At 33.7% G+C, this 23,301-nt stretch overlaps 2 protein-coding genes across 3 annotated transcripts; one reads left to right on the plus strand and one right to left on the minus strand.

Moving 5' to 3' along the window:
* The first annotated feature begins 1,693 nt into the window (after positions 1 to 1,693).
* LOC130944431 (beta-glucosidase 42) lies at positions 1,694 to 17,015 on the plus strand. 2 transcript variants are annotated; one of them, XM_057872756.1, is made up of 13 exons: positions 1,694 to 1,941; positions 3,183 to 3,249; positions 3,341 to 3,399; positions 3,956 to 4,031; positions 6,616 to 6,690; positions 6,773 to 6,860; positions 10,551 to 10,776; positions 11,071 to 11,186; positions 11,822 to 12,036; positions 12,125 to 12,159; positions 12,275 to 12,374; positions 12,932 to 13,040; positions 16,643 to 17,015. In XM_057872756.1, the coding sequence occupies exons 1-13, from the start codon at positions 1,813 to 1,815 to the stop codon at positions 16,836 to 16,838; spliced, it is 1,491 nt and encodes a 496-aa protein (XP_057728739.1). In that variant the 5' UTR covers positions 1,694 to 1,812; the 3' UTR covers positions 16,839 to 17,015. The 2 variants fall into 2 exon arrangements, with proteins under 2 accessions (XP_057728739.1, XP_057728740.1); XM_057872757.1 differs by lacking the exon at positions 1,694 to 1,941 and adding an exon at positions 2,047 to 2,288.
* A 2,124-nt stretch (positions 17,016 to 19,139) lies between these two features.
* LOC130946690 (putative disease resistance RPP13-like protein 1) lies at positions 19,140 to 23,301 on the minus strand. The gene has a single exon (XM_057875528.1). The coding sequence runs from the start codon at positions 23,183 to 23,185 to the stop codon at positions 19,436 to 19,438; it is 3,750 nt and encodes a 1,249-aa protein (XP_057731511.1). The 5' UTR covers positions 23,186 to 23,301; the 3' UTR covers positions 19,140 to 19,435.

Genomic DNA, 23,301 nt, shown 5'->3' on the forward strand with positions numbered 1-23,301 from the left:
CAGTGCATTTTACTAAAATCCTGTTACCGTCGGAAAATTTTGACGGAAAATCCGACGCTAAATTTGGCGTTAATAAAATTAATTTTTGTGTCTCTATTTACCATCGGATTTAAGTACGGAATTTTAAATCTGACAGTAACTTATTCGAGGGACAAATTTTCACTCATAACCGTCGAAAAATCGATTGCTAAATCGCCGATAAATTTCCTTGCTAAATTTGATAGTAAATCCGATGATATTTAGTGTTTTTCTTGTAGTGGTCATTTAATGTATTACATTGACAAAATTTGATGCAATTGGTAACAGAAATGATGAAAGAATTAATATAACTAACTTAAAATGTTTGAAAGATGAGTTTGATTAAAAAAATATTTTAAGAACCAATTTAAAAAATAATTTTTTTTAAAGACAGAATTAATCATTTACTCGAAATCTGAGCATAACAACATTGACTAGTGTTAGTTTTTTTTTTACAATGTTAGAGAAATTAGTTTATAAAAGTTTTAAAAAGTGATAAATCTTTTTCTTTTATAAAATATAGTATGATAGAAATATATATTGATTGAAATTTTAAAAGATAAGAATAAATAAATTATTTTGTATTAAAATTTAATTATTTAATATTATAAAAGTTATTAATATATTATTATTATTTAAATTAAGTTATTTAAATTACATTAAAATATTTAAATATAATATAAAAAGAAGAATAAAAGGTAAATATAATGTACAAGAAAAGAATAAAAAAAATATTTTTATACATCCACATGTATATTAATATATTAGTAAATTGTATATTAGAAAGTACGAATATTTTTTTAAATTATTGTATTCGCATCTCTGACACATTTTAAATATAACATTCGTCTTTGCTTAAGACTTAGGCCATTTGTGTCTTAGTAAAAAAATTGAATTTTATCAGATAAAGAATTTTTTAGAAATAATAAACTATTTTGATTTATTTAAAAAAAAAATCAAACATAGATTATACCAGCTCAAGCATAGCAGTAGCAGAAGTTAGAAAGAGAGCAGGTCAAGTTAGAAGGAGAGCTGGTTGAGAAAAAAAAATTCTCTCATTATTGAAGAAAAGAAAAAAAAAATTGGGAAATTAAAAATAATTTCGTAAGACAATGCTGTAAAGAAAATAAATAACAAATTTTATTTTTTGGTGTCTATAAATAATAAATAAAGCTGAGGTTAAAATGCCACTAATTTAAAATTGTAGAATCCTGAATCCATATTCCCGTCCCGTCTATCTGTACACCAATATATTATAGGAAGCATTTCAAGTGCACCGGAAGTACCGGTGCACCAGTTATTTTAACCGTTGATCTGAATTATAAAAAATATATATAATATATATTAATTCAGATCAACGGTTAAAACAACTGGTGCACCGATACTCCCCGGTGCACTTGAAATGTTTCCTATATTATATATATATATATATATATATATATATATATATATATATTTTTATTATATAAATATAAGGTGGAAATTTAGGGGAAGTCGACTTCACATGAAGTTGATACTAAGAGCCGTTGGATAAAAATTTAGTCAAATCATCTAACGACCCTCAAGTATCAACTTCACGTGAAATCTGACTAAAGGAAAAACTCATCTACAGTTATTTTTATCTTGATAGTTGATTTCAAATCTCAACTTCCGGAAAGAACTTCACCTATAAATAAATGTTGGTGCAAAGGCAACGAATATTTTCACCAAACTAATAATAGCGTTGCAAGATTCGAGTCAGCAACTTTTGCTGTGGCAAAAAAAGTGCTTTCACCGGAAAACACTACAACTGAGATGGCTAAAGAGGAGGAGTTCCTGAGAGAAAACGGAGGAAATGAGAACGGCGCCGTCAAAGGACGCCAAGTCTCCCGCAGCGACTTTCCTCCTGACTTTGTTTTCGGTGTCGCTACTTCCGCCTATCAGGTTCAATGCACCACGCTAACTAACCTGATCACGTTTTTGTTTCCATAATGTACATGTTTTTCTTGCCTTAGTTTCTTGCTCTTGTTTCTTTGACTGTTTCCTCACTTTGATTTTCCTTCAAATCTATATTGATCTGGGAACTTTTCTGATATATATTTTTTTTTTACTGCGAATGATCGGAGTCTTGTACTAGTTGTCAAGTTATTATTGTTGTTTGTTTGTTTGTTTTCTTTGTTTTTTTATTCAAGAAAAATTAATCGATCTACAAGGATGTGAAATTAATACCAAAGTTCGAATGACAAGAACAGATTGAATCCGGCACTTAAATGCTCCGTTTGCTCATAATTGTGAGAAGAACGTCTCCTTGAATGCTCCATAGCCTCCATTTCTTACTTTAGACCCTCACTTTCTCCGTTACCCGTTCCCTCGCTTTAGAGTTTTGTGTGTCTGATACTTTTTATTATTATTTTGCAAATATACCCCTTGTTTGAGAAGAAAATTGTGACGTTATATATACTTATTAGCGCATTCATGAAGGGAGTATGAAGTTTTATTTCCAATCTGAATTACTCTTTATTTCAGTTTTCCCCCCTTTGAGGCCTTATTAACTGACGTAAGACGAGGCCTAGGTCTTTCTAGAACAAAAGAAAGTGTGGTTCTCTGTCTAAAGATCGGCAAATATGTCCATCGAGCATATGATTTAGGGTCATATATTGTTTTGGAACTGTAGAGATCCACTTACAAATTTTATAGAATTTGTTTCCCTCAAAAGATTTATATGAATCAATTTAGTTAATGATTTGTGATATTAATTTAATCTCTAGAACGTAGTTACTTAACTCTATATATTAATAAAAATAATGTGTGTTGATTTCAATTTTGCTTGAACTAACTATGCTCATTGTCTGATATTGTATCTCTTCTGACATTTGAAATGTTCATGTTCTTCTCTAAACTGTGGAGCTTTATGAGTTCTTCCTTCTTTTTGTACTAAAGACCTACAAGGCTGACTGGTAAACCATTAAAAAGAGAAAACACTGTTAAATTTTAATCAAGAAATCTTGGACCAGGAATTCGTTCAAATATCCCATTATTTATTTAATTATATGATATGAACAGCCTGGACCAGAGTGTTTTGGCAAATTGTTGTGATACGTATAATCATATAAATAGTGTTGTATTTAAAGAAAGATGACATAATCTATTTATCTCTGAGTTATACATTTATTACTTGTTTTTAGATTGAAGGTGCTTGCAATGAGGGTGGTAGAGGGCCTAGCATATGGGATGCCTTTTCACACACTGAAGGTAGGGAAAATGGCAAAATCTTTAACTATAAGTTTTCTTAAATGGTGCTACTTGATGCTTTATTAGGGGTTTGTCTTTGTTGTTTTGCCAGGAAAAATTCTTGACAAGAGCAATGGTGATGTAGCAGTTGATCATTACCATCGGTATATGGTCAGTGATATAATTTGTATAGATTTGCATCTTCTAAATTTTGGATTTCACTTGAGAAGGTAAAGTGTGATCTCTCACCATTTATTTTATAGCTGAGACCAAGAGAAAACATGAGAGAGAAAACATTTAAGGGTGAAAGATCATACTTTATCCTCTCAAGTGAAAGTCCAAAATTTAGAGGATCCAAAATCAATTTGTATTCATTTTTGAAAAAAAAAAATCCTGAACTTTACTTACTGAAGAGTAAATTAAGTTTTGTAAAATAAATAAATTAAAAAGGGACTACATGGGAACTTGTGACATTTTTAGGGACCAAAATCATAGTTAGCTGATTTCTCTTCATTTGTATGCTTTTGTTTTTCTTTCCACAACAATAATGTTTATTGAAGCAGTTTCCTCTTGAATTTAAGTACTTCCTTGTGGGATGTCATATTGAGTCATAATGGGACATGGGTTATAAAAAAATCTGTAATTTTGTTTGTGATTTGTTGTTAGTTGTCCTTCTCCTAATTTTCTTACAGATTTTCTAACATTTTGAATGTAATTATGATAATAGGAAGATATTGATCTTATAGCGAAGTTGGGATTTGGTGCTTATAGATTTTCAATTTCCTGGTCTCGTATTTTCCCTGGTATGTCTTTTTACTTAAGTTTTCCTTGCAAATAATCTTTAAATAAATAACTTTCCATTTCATTTACTACAAATGATAGGTGACATGGGGAGGATTACCAAAATGTTTTAAAGGCTGCCTAAATCATATGGCCGGTTGATTTAGGAACACACACCCTAATGCTTAGGATTTAACATCTAAAGCATGAAGTTTGAAAATAGCACGTTTATAGGTGGCCCAATATAGTGCATGCCATAAACTGAGAGTGAAACCATTTTCAATTTGAAAGGAAAATAAATGAGAGTGGTAGAATATTTTCTGACGTTAATCTTCATTCACTTTTCTCTCCTCTTTTTAGTGATACTGAACAATTCCTAATAGTCTGTGACCTCCATGCTTAAAGAGCTCAAAGCCTTCTTGGGTTATTCCACAAGGTGCTCATTCTTTACCTTTTTATATTTTTCCCTAATAAAATCACACATCTCTCTTCTAATGAACCGACAACCTCTCTTTTCTTCCATTGCTACATCAGCTTTTAGTTGTGCTTGCACATAATTCCCGTTCTATCATTACATCCATGGGCCTATCAGAATACTAGTGATTTTAAGCTCATGAGGCATGCTATGAAATTTTCGGAGAAAGTGATAGAACAGAGCTTGAGCAAGAGAATTGGGTTTTGGTAAATCAATTTGGTTTTATGTGGATAGATCTACTATAGAGCTCTGTACTTGTTAAGAAGACTACTTGAGAGGTACTAGAGCAAAAAGAGGGATTTAAATATGGTCTTCAAAGTTCATTGACTCGGAAAAGCCATATGATAGGCTACTAAGTAAGGTCTTATGGAAGTTCTCGGAGAAGAAAAGTGTAAGGGACCAAAGGTAGTCTATAATTGTACAAATTAAGGACTGTAAGGAGTCAAATGGTTTAACAGAGGAATTTTATATTGTTGCAGAATTACATTAAGGGTCATTTCTCACAATAGTCTTAGAGATGCTTATGGAGTATATCTAAGAACCCCGTATCATACCTTCTTTTTGTTACCCAATAATGTAGTTCCTATGGTGAATTGAGGAAATATTTAAATGAGAAGTTAGATTTGTGGAAATGAGGTTTGGAGGTATGTGGACTATACATAAATCAAAATAAGACGAGGATATTGAGTTTAAGTTCAACAAGCAATGAGAGAACCAAATCGTAGAAGTGAAGGTTGGAATAAACATCACCACAAGTCAAGATAAGTATCTAACCGGGTTGTAAACCATAAGATTCAAGCGGTTTGATCAAAGTGAAAGAGTAATTTGGGCTTTATATGTGATAAAAATGTTCCCTAAAAGCTTAAGGATAAATTTTATTCCACTGTCATTAGACTAGTTATTGGGTGAATGAATGGCTATACTCAAATGGACATAATAAGAAATGAGGTTATTAGAGGAAAGTTGGAGTAGTATTTATTGTAAGCTTTTAATGGTAAAATTTTGCCTAAGTGGTTTGGACATGTTGGGAGAAGACTAGAGACCACCTAGTCAGGAGGGTAGATCAGATGGGTGATACCCTAATAATTTGGGGCAAAGACCTAAGAAGACTTTGAATGTGTTGATAAGAAGAGATCTCAGCTTAAATTGGCCAAGTTTTGACATGATTCACGACAAAGTGTAATGGTTCCATTTGATCCATGTAGCCGAAAGGTTGATGTTGTTTTTGTATTTAAATTCAACAGTAATAGGACAATTAAATCCCTGATAATTTTGTGATAGACTTATAAGTCGCTAAAGAAAAAGGTACCAAGTAAGTCTTTGAGGAAATTTTGTGATGGACTTATAGTTCCTTGAGGGGAGAAAAGAACTAAGTTATGATAGAATTGCAATATTGGATGCATTTCGTCCTTCTATCAATCTTCCATCTCATTTTGTCTTGGACTTATAAGTAAAACACTGCAATTCTTCATGGACTTGTTTTTTTTTTAATTTTTTTTACCCTCATAGAATTATAAGTCTATCTTAAAGTTTTTTCGAGGACATATTTGGTACTTTTTCAGTTTTCCTCTTAGATACCTACAAGTCTATCCTAAAATTCTTTAGGGATTTACATGCCTTATTACTGCAAATATAATCTACTTCTACTTCTACTATATATAATGGTAATATGTAAGAAGTTTGGTACACAACTTTCTTTTCAGAAAATACCCTTCATCATATATAATTCATAAAATATATATTTTGTTATCCTAAAACTTGAATCCCAAAGTTTATTTTTTAGAGTATAACATACCTATCATCTTAACTAATTTCACATTTGTTATCATTACACACACTAAATAAAAAAGTTGGATTGATAGTCATGTTTCATGCCTATTAAGACACTAGCTATCGGTAAAGCCACTAAGAATGCATATTTTATTTTATTTTTTGTATTTTTTATGTTTATGATTAATGAAGAGTATCAAGGTAATATATCACCCATATTGAATGTCATAAGTTGCAATCTGAGTGTCATATGGATGACTATGGGAATTGGTTTACATAAGTTGAAATCCATGTTTATGTTGCATCACAGCAATATATCGTATGATTTAATTAAATGATCACATTTTACTTTTTGGCTGTAGATGGCTTAGGAACCAAAGTCAATGATGAAGGGATAACTTTTTATAACAACGTTATTAATGCTCTTCTTGAAAAAGGTATGGTGTATATAGAGCTACTTTACCTTAGCTTTTTGAGTCTTACCTCAATAATATTATATTAAGTTACTCTTTCCAACAGGTATTAAGCCATTTGTAACTTTGTACCATTGGGATCTTCCACTGCATCTTGATGAGTCAATGGGAGGATGGTTAAATAAAAAAATAATGTAAGTATTATACGATGTTGATTTGTTTTCTCGTTTTCACATTTTGTTTCTTTCCCAATAGCCTGAGGAAGCACTTATTGGACATGCTTGAGAGTAATAAAGGTTGAGGTAGTACCGTAAGCTATTGAATTAAAAATGTTGAGCTGAAGAGGTTAATTATGGTAATCATATTTGTTTGGTGGCTATTTGAGAAGTAAGAAAATAAACAATGGATGTCAGATGCCCATAATGAGCATATTGTGAGAGAATTATGTTTATGAAACATATCTGATCTTATTTGTGCCAGAACTGGAAATTTAGTTTGTCCATGATACTAATATATGCAAGAACAACCACACGAAGTCCTAGTTAAATGGATGCTGCAGACCCTTATTTGTTCTGCATGTTTCTAGAATTTCCATCGAGACAGTATGATATTTTAAATATTTTGTTAAATTATCAAATATTAAACTAGATGGTATAGAAATACTTTGTGGTATACCTGAAGTCCTTTTTTGTAGACAGTGTTCTTGCTGTATAGAAACGTTAAAATTACTATTGCCAAATAGCCATCAAATTTCGGCTCCTGGGCTGATGCAAAAGATAATACTCTGAGGAGACGTTAAACTAGATGTCATTGTCTAAACAGATTCTATTTATCCTCCATTTTAAAATTTTATATATCATGTGTTTATAAATGTAGTGTTTCGGGTTTTATGTGTGAAAATGTACCTTTGAAATTTAAGAGTAAATTTTATCAGTGTCAATAAACTAGTATTGTTGTATGGGACAAAATGTTGGGCAACAAAAGATGAATATGAACATAAGTTTAGGTGACTGAAATGAGGACGCTTAGATGGATAAATGGTCATATGCATATAGATAAAATAAGGAATGACGATTGAAAAAATGGTATAATCTCATCTAAGGTGGTTTGGACATATCAGGAGAAGGCTGGTAAAACAAACATCCAAAGAGAAAGGTGGATTAGATAGAAGATAAACCAGTGGTTAGAGGTAGAGAAAGACCTAAAGAGATTGTGCACAAAGTGATCAAACAAGGTCTCTGTGTGAATGATCTCACTACAGACATATAGGGAGCAATGGTGTTGTTTGATCAATGTTGTTAGCTCTATCTAGTAGGATAAGGCTTTGGTAGTGGTATTGTTGTTATCTATTTTTCTAAATGCTTGCTTCAATTATGTCTCGAGATTTTTTGTAGCTTTATTTTGGTGGCCTTGGCTAGTGATAAAAATGCTTACTATGTTAGATGGTTGGTCCCAAGTTCGGATAAAGAAGGAGGGACGTGTTAGGCTCACGACAGCCAACAAAAACTTTGTTGAATCTTTGTGACATGAACCAAATACAATATTGCGCTAAAGTTAGGTTGTTGCTAGAAGTAACGCATTGTATGACTCGAGTATAATGTCAAATAAGCAGGGGCTATTGCACTGGTGCTCAGGTGTAGTGCAAAATGAGCCAAGTTTCCCACGTTTTCATGAACAAACAAGAGTAAATAAGCTAGATCACAAAGGTAAAGGTAAATGAGATAAGGTTAAAGATGCAACAAGTTGCGGTTTGGGATATGGAATATAGCACACTTACAGGAAAATCTATGGAGTTGGTAGATACCATCATAAGGCACAAAAGTTAAGGTTGTGTTTGGTTTGTGTTGTCATTTTTTATTTTCATTTTCAGTGTTTTCTATTTTCATGAGTTTGTGAAGAGAAAGTTGAAAAGATGAAAACAATAAAATCCTATTTTTTTGTTTTTAGTTCCAGTTTTTTTTTCCTTCACAATTTTGAAAACAGAAAATACTGAAAATAAAAACAAAAAATGAAAACACATACCAAATGCTGCCTTACATTATGTCTCTATAAGAAACGAATTGGGTGGGGGTGAAGGCAAATTAGTTGGATACTTCCTAATTTAAGCTTTGGTATACAAATAAGGTGAAGGATGTGATAAATGTTAAAAGGGTGGGTGATAGATTCATCTCAATAAAACTTGGGATGGAAAGAGGGGCCTTTTATGTGATTGGCGTCTATGCACCCCAAGTAGGTATGGAAGAACATTATAAGACAATTTTGGGAGGATCTAGAAAGTTTAATCCAGGGCATACCATTAGGAGATAAGATTTTCTTGGGCGGAGATTTAAATTAAGCAAACATGTCGTAAAGGAAGTGGATAGTTATGATGATTTGGGGTTAATAACCTAGAGGATAAACTATCTTAGACTTCTCTTCAACTTTCAATTTTCTTATAGCAAACCTTTGCTTTAAGAAGCAAGATGAACATCTTAGTGAGGCAACAAGCTCTCAAATCGATTTCTTTTAAAGGAGAGTTGATTGGAAATTTTTCACTAACTGAAAAATTGTCCCTGGAGAGTGCTTGACCACACAACGTAGGGTAGGCATCAAGAAAAAATCCTGAGGATCAGGTGTTGGTAGATGAAAATTGAGAAAGAAATTTCCAAGGACGGGTATTAGAAGAAGTAAGGTGGGACGAATATCGAAGTGCAGATGAGATGTAAAGTGAGATGACAGAATCAGAAGAGTGACAAAAGGAAGCTTTGGAGAAACTAATGTATTGGAGCAATAGACAAGGAGTCGTAATGGTAGGACACAAAAGTAAAAGTGAAGGTAAAAGTAAAGTGGGAATGCTTTAAAGAGTGATCTCTATGCTATAATGTGAAAAAATGGAAAATACAAATATAAGATGACTAAAACTTAAATTATTCTTGAAGGATTCAAGAAAGAGGTCCTAAAGAGAATGAAGAATGGCAAGGTAATAAGTTCGGGCAATATTCTGAATAAAGTTTGGAAAGGATTTGGAGGATAAGAGGTTGGTTGGATAACCAAACTTTGAGATTTTAAGGTCTAAGAAGATGCTAAACCAATGAGAAAGAACATCTTGGTCCCTATCTTTAAGAATAAGGGGACATACAAAATTGTAAAAACTGTAAAGGAATCAAGCTCACGAGTCATACCATAAAGTTACGGAACAGGGTAATAGAACATAGATTGAGACAAAAAACACAGGTTTCGGAGAACATAAAGGTAAATCTTATCACATTGCCATTAGATCCGCTGTGTCATATGGAATGTAGTGATGGGTGGCAAAGGGTGAGTATGAGCACAAGTTTAGTGTGGTCAAGATGAGGATGTTTATATGAATGAGTGGTCATATATGTATGAACAAAATAAGGAAAGATGATATTAGAGAGTAAATTGGAGTAGCATTTATTGTTGAAAATATGGTGGTTTGGACATGTGGAGAGAAGACTGACAAAGCATTTGGTTAAAAGGGTGGCTTAGATAGAATATAGACAGGTAGTGAGAGGTAGAGGAAGATCTAAAAGGATAATGAATAAGGTGGTCAAGAGAAAACTATGTTTGAAAGATCTCACTGCATATATGAATGATACATGGTAAAACGCAATAACATCGTTAACCCATTCCACCTAGTGGGAAAAGACTTTGATGTTATTGTCGTCATCGTCATCTATTGACACCAGCTTCTTTAGGAAGCACCGGCTGCCAATTTCTGGTGTTGGCTCACCTTTTTAAATCTCTTTATTTGGCCTTAGTACCAGTTTCACAAATTAGTCCTTCGTACCCTTATTGAGAAATATTTTAAACATCCTCTTGAGATTTCTTTATCAATATTCTATATTTTTAAATCTTATGTTTCCCTTTCTGGCATATGCCAGAGAATATTTTGCACTTTATGCAGATACTTGCTTTGCAAATTTTGGTGATAGAGTGAAGAACTGGATTACTATTAATGAGCCCCTTCAAACTTCGGTGAATGGGTATGATATGGGAATCTTTGCACCTGGGAGAAGTGAGAATTCACTAGTTGAGCCATATTTGGCAGCACATCATCAAATCTTGGCTCATGCGGCAGCAGTCTCCATATACCGAAGCAAGTACAAGGTGTAAAGCATAGTTACTTTTATGCCACACTTTAATCTTTAAATTGGGTTGCTTTCATTTTGTTCATATGGTTTAGCATATGCTCCCCCCACCCCTCCCCTAGTAGAAAAAAGAAAAGCAAGTTTTCAATATTATCATTAGATTTGCTATTTCCTTAAACTTGGTTTCTGGTGGAGATGGCATTAATTAATCCGTATTGCAAAATATCATTTTTAAATTTTAATCGTTCTTATTCTTTAATCATCTCTGAATTTTATTTAACAATTTACTAATGGTGGTCAGTTGTCTTTCTAGGATATACAAGGTGGACAAATTGGCCTGGTTGTAGACTGTGAATGGGCAGAGGCTAATTCTGATAAGATTGAAGACAAATCTGCTGCTGCAAGGCGCCTGGATTTTCAGATTGGCTGGTGACTCCCCTTGCGTCCATTCCATATTATTATTTGGATAGGAGCTTAAAAGATTCTTTCTTTAGACTCACAATCTACACAAAGATATGGTTCTTTAATTCTCTAAGTAAATGACACCAAAGTCAATTTAGTAAATGTTATACTGTTGAATAACTTTTTGTTTTTGTAATTTTATAAAAAACCAACCATGGAATTAGAAGCTTATATGATAGATAATCTCTACAAAATTTTATGTCAATCCAAAAATCATTATCTGTACTTGTTATATAGTTGAAAATTAACATATTTGTTCAACTATACATAAACAAAGGATTTTTCAATTTCATATTGATTGATATCTGATTTCAGTGAAACTTGGTATAGATGATCTTCATTATATGTTATTATGATTCATTGATTTGATCGATAAAAATATACATGTATAAAAAATTATAAGCGGTGTAACTTTGCTTAAATTGACATTAGTGTCATTTGATCTTTAGAAATGACTTTTATGGGAACTTGAAAGTGAAATAAAATTTATAAATGAACTAACTTAGGCAAATTAGAGTTGGAGGTTTGTATAGGTTCTGCACGTCTAAGTTATGATCTTGATGTGTGCTGCATAATCATGCTACTATATATTTTCAACCCAGGTACCTGGATCCACTATATTATGGCGAGTATCCTAAAGCTATGTGTGAACGACTTGGAGACCGGCTTCCGAAATTCTCTGAAGAAGACAAGAAGTTGCTTCTGAATTCTATGGACTTTATTGGTTTAAATCACTATACAACAAGGTTTATCACTTATGCAACAGACTCCAATGAAGGAAGTCGTTACTACGGGGCACAGGAGATGGAGAGAATCGGTAGTAATTAGAAGTTCAGAACCTTGTATCATTTTTATCTATCATAATTAACGATCCTAGCTGATTGAGCTCTGTTTGTTGTCAACAGTGGAATGGGAAGGTGGCAAGGTCATTGGTGAGAAGGTGTGTATCCTCTGTGTGTGTTGATTTGTGTGTATGGTTGCACATTTCTTTGTGTGTGCTTCATGAATATTTATACACATAACCCGATGGAGTTTTATGTTGTGTGTATACACAGGCAGCATCAGAGTGGCTTTATGTTGTTCCTTGGGGTCTTCGCAAGGTTCTTAATTATGTATCACAAAAATATGCTACACCAATTTATATAACGGAGAATGGTATGCAACTTCTTTTTTTTTCCTTCATAAAATTGGCAACAAAACGAATAGAAGAAACAACACTCAAGATAAAAATGAGGGGGAAAATTACGCGAAAGGCGTTAAGTTGTATACGCCATATATCTCTTTGTGGATTATTTGGCTGTATAATGGCACTTACAATGCCCGAAAAGCATTAACGGCCATAGGATATTGACAGTTTAGATTATCATGAGTTTAATCATATGGGATTATGGGTTCTAGTTTAACAAGTTTAGCTCAAAGGCTATGGAAAATGCTGTACTAAAAAATATAACCAAATATAATTCTAGTTTCACTTTTAGGAATGAACGAAAAATTAATCAAAGGTAATTGGATAGTTGATACTTGATAGTCTGCTAGTTTGAATTAGCTTTATATAACATCACTGAAGGTAGTGGTGTATTGTGTATATAGACCAGTTTCCACCGTCAGCTGCAATACTTTTCACTGTTTTCCGCATTTAAGCTGCAATAGATGTATTTGTATGTGTATATATATAATGGTTCTTCATTTCTTAAGCTGGATTTCCATGGCAGGTATGGATGATGAAGATGATGATAAATTGCCACTGCATGAGATGCTAGATGACAAACTAAGAGTTTGCTATTTCAAAGAATACATTGCCTCAGTTGCTGCGGCTATAAAGTAAGTTTGACCACCTTTCTATGTGCATATACCATCTGTATGAGGACATTGCCGCAGTTGCTGACGCTATAAAGCAAGTTTACTCGCTATTTTTTATGTGCATATACCATCTGTATGAGTTAATCCTGTTCTTTTCACCAATTACCAAGCTATCTGGTAGTTTGATGCTACCATTTATCTAGGAATTGATGAATACTTGCATGGCAAAGATCTCTTCTTGCGTGTGTTAATGAAACAGAGAGAAATGTACTAGTAGCCTTGCTAAGTGTTGAGAAACTTAACATCTAGGCATACTTTTTGTTTCCCACTTAATGAATGTGGTCACTCCTCTTGCTAACTCCATAGTAGGTTTACAAATATTCATTCTTTCCCAACCGTCACTCTATCTTGTTAGTTTCCCTTCATACTGCACTCTAATAATGTGGGTTCCTAACAAGTCTCTTTAAAATATATGATGGTTGATGGCATATGTTCTTATTTTACTTGATCTTGTAATGTCATTTCCTTTGATTTCTGATTTTGTTCTTCCTAACTTTTCTCTAGGGATATGATAGCATGTATGATTTGACATTAGTTTTGCATATTTATGCCTTTAGCCCCTAGTTGGTATCATTATTCCTTATTCATGTGAAACATTCAAATTCTAGAAATAGTTGTTTCTGGTATCTGTAAAGTTTTGGATAACGCATCAATTCAATTCCTGAAATTGTAAATGTGCTTCATTTTAGTGACTGAAATCTCAAAATTTATTCCTTGAACTTATGTTCTGTAGATGAACAATTAGTCAGCCATTACTGTTTTGCCATGTGGTATGAATAGATGATGATGAACCATGCCACATGGCATGTTGTCAAGTCACTTAACACATTAGCAAAACAATGACAGTTGACGATTGATTGGACAAAGATATGACCTACGAAATGTAACTTTAGGACTAAATAGTTGATTTTGATATTTGAGATATTAAAATGAAGCATGTTTGCAACTTTAGGAACCCAATTGTGTCGTATAATGTTTGCTCTAATTCTAGAGTAAACCACCAAATCAATCCTGTAACAATGTGATTGAGGCTGATAGACACTTTGATCCCATTATTAGTGACAATTGGCAGGTTAATGTGACACTTTGGTCCTTGCCTAGGTTCCACCCTGTCCACACCCTTGAACCTCAGCACCACCCTACTCATCCCCTTTCTATGGAAGCAAATGATCAAAGACATGCAACCCTCCCTCCATTATAACCATAATGATATTGTGAAAGGGGATAAGTAAACCCTCACAGTGGTCTCAAAATGTCTCCTCCCTAATGGTCCTCTGCCTTGTGTCATGGCCTTGTTGAACTCATCAATCTTCCATTTGAGCTCCTAAACCCTCACAGTGGTCTCAACATGTCCCCTCCCTAATGGTCCTCTGCCTTGTGTCATGGCCTTGTTGAACTCATCAATCTTCCATTTGAGCTCCCTCTTCCTCCTCCTTGTGACTGATCTGAACCTCTTGAGCACCTCCCTCTGCTCTGTCGTCAAGTCCTTTGGGGCATTGTCACCTGTTGGCAAGACAGAGGATAAAGGAGGGCTTGTGGCAAACGGGCTGAAACCCGCCGGATCAGCCCGCGTAATCCGTCAAAAAAGGCGGGCTGGGCTGCAAATTTGAAACAACCAAACTTTAAAAGCCCACCTAACTCACACTGCCTAATATGTGGGCTTTGGCAGGACAGGGCGGGCTTCCTCTGCGGGCCTAGGCATTTTCTGTGTTAAGGCCGATCTTTTACAAATTTCTGTGATGGTATTAATTTACAAGAGAATGAAGATAATAATGGAAGATGTTTTAAGTTATAGGATTATGTTTTATGTTTGATTGATTATAAACTTGAAGATTTTTAATTATATGTTTTAGATAATGTTTGTTTTGCTTTGGACAATGTTGGTTTTATTATTTTGGTTCTAAAAATTTGGTTTATGATTATGTTTATTAATATTTATAATTATAAAGACTTTAATATTTGTGAATTTAAAAATTATAATTTTTTTATGTCTTTATAAATTATAAATTTATTGAAATGATTGTGAATATTATATATATTGATTAATATTTAATAGTTTATATATAAAAAAAAAAGAAACTTCGCAAGGGAGGAATTCAGGACCATTTCATTAGGCCGAGCGGGGCGGGCCAGCCCGCCAGATGGCAGGCTTCCCCTGTTTGCCACCCCTAGGTGGTTTTGGTAGGCAGCAGAGCAGGAGAGAAAAAGTAGAGGGAACGAGGTTTTGGATTATGAGGAAAATAGGGGAAAAAGATATAAACTAGAAATAAAATTTTGACCAACTATTGATTGCCAAAAATTTTTTGTCAAAGAATAAAATTGAAACATTTAGAAATTAAAACTAGAATATTTTCTTTTTTGAAAAAAATAGTATAAGAGTAAACTACCATTTCTACTCATAAAAATTGAAGATGCTGACATATTTATCCATAAAAGATTAAAATTACCATTTATACCCATAAAAGATTGACTTTCGCGGCAAAATTATCCAAACCCTAAATAATTACATAAAATTCCCAAACTACCCCCCTTCTCTTCTCTCACTCACCATCTGCACCAGTGCTGCAACACCATCCCCTTTCCACACTCTCTCTCTCTTCCTTCTCCTCCATCCCCTTTCCACACACTCCCTCTTCCTTCTCCTCCATCTTCAATCGTTCTTTCTCTCCCCCCTCTTCGCACTTTTCTCCTTCCTCTTCTTTTCCTATTGATGTTTCTCTCTTCTCTGTCGTTCTTCTCTCTCTTTTGTGCATTAATGGTGGTTCCTCCTTTTGCCATCGCGAGCTCCATCTTCTCCTCCCCTCTTCTTCTTCGGGAGATTTCTGACTTCAGGAAGCAGCAGTTTTGAATTCTCTATTTTTTGCAACCCCAACTTCTTCAGCGTTGAGTTCCTTCCTTTTCCAAATGTCGTATCTTCGTCTTCTCCTTTTCTCGGAATCACTTTTCTCTTCTCCTCCTAGCGATGCGTCTTCGTCATCTCCTCCCAGTGTCGCCAAAATCAAATTAGTGTTCTGTGTTATTTGCAATGAAAATGGTGATCTGAAATTTGAGAAATTGTCAATTTTTGGTGAAGGTTCTAAGAAATTAGGGTTTTATTTTGAATATGAGCATGTTCTATTTTTCAATTTGATCTAAGTTTGTTTTTTTTTTTGTGATTTTGAAGAGGATAGTGACTGGGCTATGTTGATGTTCGGTAATAGTGGTTTAGGTGTTGCGGATAGTGAGTGAAGGTGGGTGTGTGAGAGAAGAGAAGGGGGTAGTTTAGGGATTTTATGTAATTATTTAGGATTTGGATAATTTTGCTGCGAAAGTCAATCTTTTATGGGTACAAATGGTAATTTTAATCTTTTATGGATAAATATATCAGCGTTTTCAACTTTTATGGATAAAAATTTAACTGTATACTCCGGCAGCAAAATGCATACTTATCCCCTTATGAAATTAATAAAGGATCTTTCACATTGAGGAAGTTCTCACCAGTATGACAACTAAGGAAGAATCACTTGAAGAATGACTAGTTAAACTGACATTATTTTACTGCCTATCATCATTTGAATGCACAGGGATGGAGTAGATGTTAGAGGATACTTTGCATGGTCATTGCTAGACAACTTTGAATGGGCTCAAGGGTATACCAAACGCTTTGGATTGGTCTATGTCGATTATAAGAATGGCCTCACTAGGCATCCAAAGTCTTCTGCATATTGGTTTTCACGGTTTCTGAAAGCTGACAACGACAAAAAGGGAAAGGAAGAGTAGTTGATTTCCATCATGAACGAATGAATAATTATAAGAAAAGAAAGCTTCCATCTTATCCTTATGTGGAAGCCTTACAGTAACATTTCTCTACTAAGTTCTGGATGCATCAAATTATTTATGTACCGGAGTTGCCTAAAACAGAAAAACTGTTATGTTAAATACTTATCTTGGTTTGAAGTATAGTTGTTTGCATTTTTCTACCCATTCATGTTTTCGCAGCTTCCTTTACTGTGGGAGAAGTCTTTTTCCGTTTTTGTAAAGTTATTTTGTCAACCGTGTTGGAATAAAGAAGAAATACATCTAAGCTTATTGAAAAACTTCGCGGAGAAATAGTGCATACGAAAAATTTTATCAAATACAAGAATTCACACATGATCGAAAATGAAGTCTCATTTCCTGAGTTTAGTATCTATTTATATCATATAAAAATTGACACTAACTTATTATAGAATTAGACTAAGACTTGCATATTATATGGAGAGCTAAATTAATTATACTATATAGTATACATTTAAAGGTGTTATATTATTTGAGAATTAATTAGATAATATATAAATTAATGATATTAAATTTGAAAGTTTGTTTGTAAAAAATATTTGCAATTTATACATAATTCAATATAATTATTCAAAAAAAAAAGGAAAATATACAATAACAAAATCTTGTGAACTTGGCATTTTTCTTTTTTGATTTGTGCATTTTTTTTTATATCTTTATATAATATAATTTTGTTGATATATTTTAACATATCAATTCTAGAAAAATAATTAAAGAAGAGTTAGGAAAGATTAGTTAAGATTAAAAATATAAAAAATATAGCATAAAATTATAAATAAATTTATTAGTCATGGTATATTAGAATGTATACTTAAAGCTGAATTTGCTTACTGCTTATTAGACAATTCATTTGAAAGATTATGAAATAGAATAATAATAGCAAGAGAGAGTCGTTAAAAATATTTTTTTAAGTAGACCAATTAATATATACTTTAAATATTTAATTGAAAATTATTATTATAGTCTTAATGTAGACATTAATTGAATTTAACTATTATTTTTTAATATAATTGAGCAATGATAGGTATTAAATTTAATTGATTAGGAAGATTAAAATATAGTATTATATAAAAATTTATTTATTTGTTTTATTATAAAATTGTAAAATTATCATCTATGCAAAATTAATAACGTGGCATAATCACAAAACATAAGCTTATTTTATAATAGGTTTTATATAAACTTTTATATGCTGAAAGTAAATAAATAGATGAGCTATGCCATATTGCTTCTTGTAGGTGTACCATGTCAATAATTTTATATAGATGACAATTTCACAATTTTACAGTATAAAAAATGGATAAAAAATAATTAAAGTTGTACATAAAAATGATATGTCATTTATCATTAACAGTTATAAAATTTAAATTAATTTTGGTATGACACTAAATAGACCCAACAAAACTTTAATCCCTATACCCAATTAAATTTAATACATATTATTACTCAATTAAACTAAAAAATAACTGCTAAATGTAATTAACATATATTTTAAAACTGTAATAATAACGATTTTCAGTTACAAATATTCAAAAATATATACTATTTTCTCTACTTAAATATGTTCGATAACATTTTTTCTATTATTTTTGTGTTTTCATTCTCAATCAGTCTTCCTCAACTTAAAAAACCCTCAAAATTACACCATAGCGCACTCTTCTCTAAATAAATAAATAAATAAATAAATAAATAGATAGTTTGTTTCTCTATTAGTGTGATTTGTTGATGAGAGATATTCATATTTGCTTAGAATTTGATTATATTACATGATAAAATATATAACAAAATTTTCTATCCTATAAGAACACATAGAAAACACACGTAAATTAACATTTGAGAAAAATTCTAACTTCACAAAGTTCTAAATATAATTATAATTAATCGTCAAATAAATATTTTATACAAACAAATTTTTAAATTTAATATTAATTTATACAAAAATACTATTTGTACACTAAAATTAGCTACTAATTTATTTATATAAAAATATATGTGTGGTTTAATTTATTTTTAATGTGTATTTGTATTTCAAGTATTTTATACTAATAACTGATTTTGATAACTGATTTTTTTGTGACTGATTTTAATATACACGTAATATTAGTCGTAATTTATATATTATTTGATTAATCTCTAAATAATATAGAACTTTTAAATTTATATACTATATAATGGGCAAATCACTTAAGCCAAGGGAAGAAAAAAATTTACACAAATCAACCAAATAAAAAACTGGTTCATGAATAAACTTTTGTCGTATTTAATTTCAATCTGGTACCCCTTGATCTAAAATTGTTGTACCATTAGATGCAACTTAGTTGAAACTCCTTTATATGACACCATTGCCTGATTCTGTGAGTAAGCGATTTTCCAAACAACAAGAACATACAATTCTAATACTTAGTCTCTTTGAACATGGAACAAAGAAACAGAGGCATTAACAGATAAAGAATAATGAACAATTGTCATATTATTGAAGTGAATTGAAGCCTTTACCTTTCTACTTTTCAGTAACCTTTTCTTCCTTTCCATTTGACATCTTATATTATGACATCTTCATTTATTCTTATGGTAGGTATGTGAGAAATCTTAGAGAAATGTGTTTTTCTCCTATTATTGTACCTTGCTTCTAGAAGGGGACAATCCTGAATCCTCAATAATAAAAGAGAGGAAGGTAACCTGTCTTCAGGCAAGGACTCAATCTTTGAACACCTTAGGATGTGAAGCTCTTGAAGAATGGTGAGATGTTGAAATGCATTTGAATTTTCTTCCAGGAATGATTGAACAAGATCATCACCTCCAATTCCAAGCTTCAAAAGAGAACTGAGCCACTGGAAACCATACTCAGCTATAGCCACAGGTGATAGACTTCTGCAAAAGCCTATGAACACGGATCGTAGCTTCGGCGGCAAACCACCTTGAGGAAATGACACAAGTTGTGGAACATTAGAGATATCTAAATCTTGAAGAGCATAGAGAATGTTCATCCGTTCCGGTAGTGAGTTTAGCTTTCCACAATTAATGACCTTGAATTCCATTAGGTTGGGAGTGGACAATCCACCTTGAGGAAATGATTCCAGATTAGGACAGTTGCTTATTCTCAATATTTGAAGATTTGACAAATTTTGTGCATAACTGTCAACACTTGAAAAAGAAATTGATATGAGATTGGGGCAGCCCGAAATATGAAGATATTTGAGTACAGGGAGAGATCCAAATGGGAAGCAACTGAGAGAGTGACAACTATCCCAAATCATCAAATTCTCAAGTGAACTGTAATTCCTACAGGCTTCATCAGGTAGGAATTCCAAATTCTTGCATTCTGATAGCATTAATGTTCGCAAAGACGGCATGCTTTCGCTTGGGAAAGAGGTAAAAGATGGAACTTTGGTAAGATACAAGTCACTGAGACAATGGCTGCTAAGAACCATTCTGGGAAGAGATGTCAGCCTATCACTCCTTTCGATCTTCATGTAGGACAGCGAGCACTGCGAATCTGTCTCAAGGATTGGCAAAAGATGTTGACCCCCATCAATGATAGTCAAGCTTTTAGTTGATGCAATCCAATGTAGAGTAGATGCTTCCAATTGATCACAGTATGATATGTTAACATCAGTCAAACTAGAAGGAAGATGGCGCGGTAAATGACCCTTCAGCTTAGGACAATTGTACAAACGTAGATGCTTAAGAGATGGAAAAGGGAACTCTAAGCCTTCTATACTGAACACCTGCCATTCCTCCCAGTCTAGCATTTCCTCAAATGATAAGATCTCAAGGGATGGAAATGGTTGAAAAGGAGAGGAAGAACTAGAAGTACCATAAAACTCAGGACCAATAATCTTTATTGTTTTCATCCTTGTAACATAAAGTTCCTTGAGAGAAGGCAGTTGTCCAAGTGGTGGGAGAAATAAGCAATAGTTGCAGCCACTAATAGACAAGAACACAATATTCGAAAATGAAGAATTTGCAAACCAACTTGGGAATTTGGTTCCATTGTAGGATTCTATGATGAACTTCTTTATGTTTCTTGATGGCTGCAGATGCTCAAGGACCTCAGTTTCAGTTCCTAAACCTTGATCAGCTTGCTTGCTCCAATCTAACACCAACTCCTCGATGAACTCTTTGTTCTTCAAGTTTGCTTCAAGTGCATCTATTGTTTGATCCACATTGCACAGTTCCATGATTGATAGTTTTCCCTGCAGTTTCGGGAAGCATCGCATATCTTTAAGCTTTAGTCCATCACATTGTTTGTCAACAACAAAAGTACTCAGGGTTTGGAGGTGTTGTAAGGTTGTTATCTGTCTTGACATCTTCAACTTCGTGCCAGTGATGTCGAGATGACGCAACTTAACCAAGTTTCCTATGTCTGCAGGCAATTCACTGAGGTTCTGACAGTACAACAATCTCAATGTTTGAAGATTGTAAAGCTTAAATATTGCACTGGACAGCCTTTTGATTGGGGTAAAAGAGAGGTCCAAGAACCTCAAGTGTACCAAATTACCTATTGAATTAGGCAGTTCATTGATGTTATCATAGTTCGCCAACGATAGCACTCGCAGGCGTCTTTGTCTGAGCAGGAAATCATGTGTGATCCTTTTGGTCAGGTAATGCTTCCAGTACCACCATAAAGTTGGATCATCGGTCAATGGCATTGGGAGGAATGTCCTCAAGCATTTTGCTCTATAACAACTTTCAAACTTGGTCGAAGAGTCATACTTACCTCTGGAATAGGAAAAGTGCCGGACGCTTTCTGTTATTTCAGAGCCCTCAAACCTGTTACAACTCTTTCCTGACACAACTGTGGCCAAGTCATTGATTAAGTCATGCATTACATAACACTCTCCCTCTTGTTGAATTATTGATCTTGACAATAGCTCATCAAAATATTGATTACCCATTTCTTCCATTGATTTCTCCTGGCCTTGTTGGAGCAAACCCTCTGCCATCCAAAGTAGTACTACGTGTTTCTTATTCAAAGGATACCCTTTCGGGAAAATTGAACAATAAGCAAAACATCTTTTTAAACAGGCAGGGAGATAGATATAGCTTAACCAAAGAGCAGGTAGAATATCATCGTTTAGTAGCTCCCAAATGTTACTATTTAAAATATTGGTCCATTCATTCTCATCCACTTTGGACCTCAAAATGCCTCCCAATGTCTTTGCAGCTATAGGTAAGCCACCACACTTGTCTGCAATCTTTCTGCCAATCACTTCCAACCTGGGTTGTCTTCTAGGATCAGTGTTTTCGAATGAATGCTTGGACAGCAGTGACCAACAATCTTCATGGGACAATGGTTCTAAATGGTAAATTGGGAATGTGTGTGTCATTTTAGCAACATCTCTTTGGCGAGTTGTGATGATGATCCTACTCCCTTGTTTTCCCTCACTAAAAGGCGCTCGCAAGTGATCCCACTCCACATATTTATTATTCCAAAGATCATCCAACACAAACAAGAACTTTTTCCCCTTAACCATTTGCCTCAATTCAATTTGGAGGAAATCTAGATTATCGCCTTCAAAATGCCTACAAGCCAGGGACTCCAGAAGGGATTTTGTTACCACAGTAGCATCAAATACTTCAGAAACAGATGTCCATGCTTTCAGATCAAAATTCTCTTCAACTCTAGGATCATTGTACAAAAGCTGTGCAAGGGTGGTTTTGCCAACACCAGCCATGCCAAAAATTGTAATCACCCCTATTCTGTTATTGTTGCCGTTTGCATCATTTGTTAACAGAAAACTCATCAATTTTTCCTTATCACCATCTCTACCAACTACACCCAACTCATTTGCCACAGAACTTGTTGGTGCCCTAACCAACACCCTCATGCTAACAAGTTGCAAGCCAAGACCATTTTTCTGTGCAGCAAATAGTCGAAGCCTTCGGCACAAGGCCTCTAAGTTTGAGTTCATATCCCTGTGAAACCGAAAACCAGAACAAAGAAATCTCCTTACCTTGCCGGCAACAGATTGATGTGGATGCTGATCCTCCAAATTGTGCCTTAATGCCACAGTGTTGACTTCATCTAACAAGTCCTCTGCTTCATGCACTGCATCTTTTAGCCTCTGAAGCCATTCTTTGACTGAAGGGTTGGTAATCTGCTTCTGTTCTGCATCATTGAGGACAGCCTGAAGAGTCAACAACGTAGTTTCCAACTCATCCAATATTGATTCATTCAGATTCCATGTCTTCCTGAAGAAGTCTTGGAACTGCACTGAGGTTATTGTCTCCAATAAAGTCTGCACGGAAGCAGATAGAAATGATCCTGCTACTAAAGCTTCAGCCATATTCTTTCTAAAACTGAGAGAGGGAGAGAGAGATCTTGCAATTGAGGAGAGATCCTCTGCAGTTCAGCTTCAGTAGCATACAAAGTCAACGTTTAACAGCTGACTCTCTACCATAG

The sequence above is a fragment of the Arachis stenosperma genome, chromosome 8 (genome assembly GCF_014773155.1).
Source record: "Arachis stenosperma cultivar V10309 chromosome 8, arast.V10309.gnm1.PFL2, whole genome shotgun sequence".
NCBI classification, from domain to species: domain Eukaryota; kingdom Viridiplantae; phylum Streptophyta; class Magnoliopsida; order Fabales; family Fabaceae; genus Arachis; species Arachis stenosperma.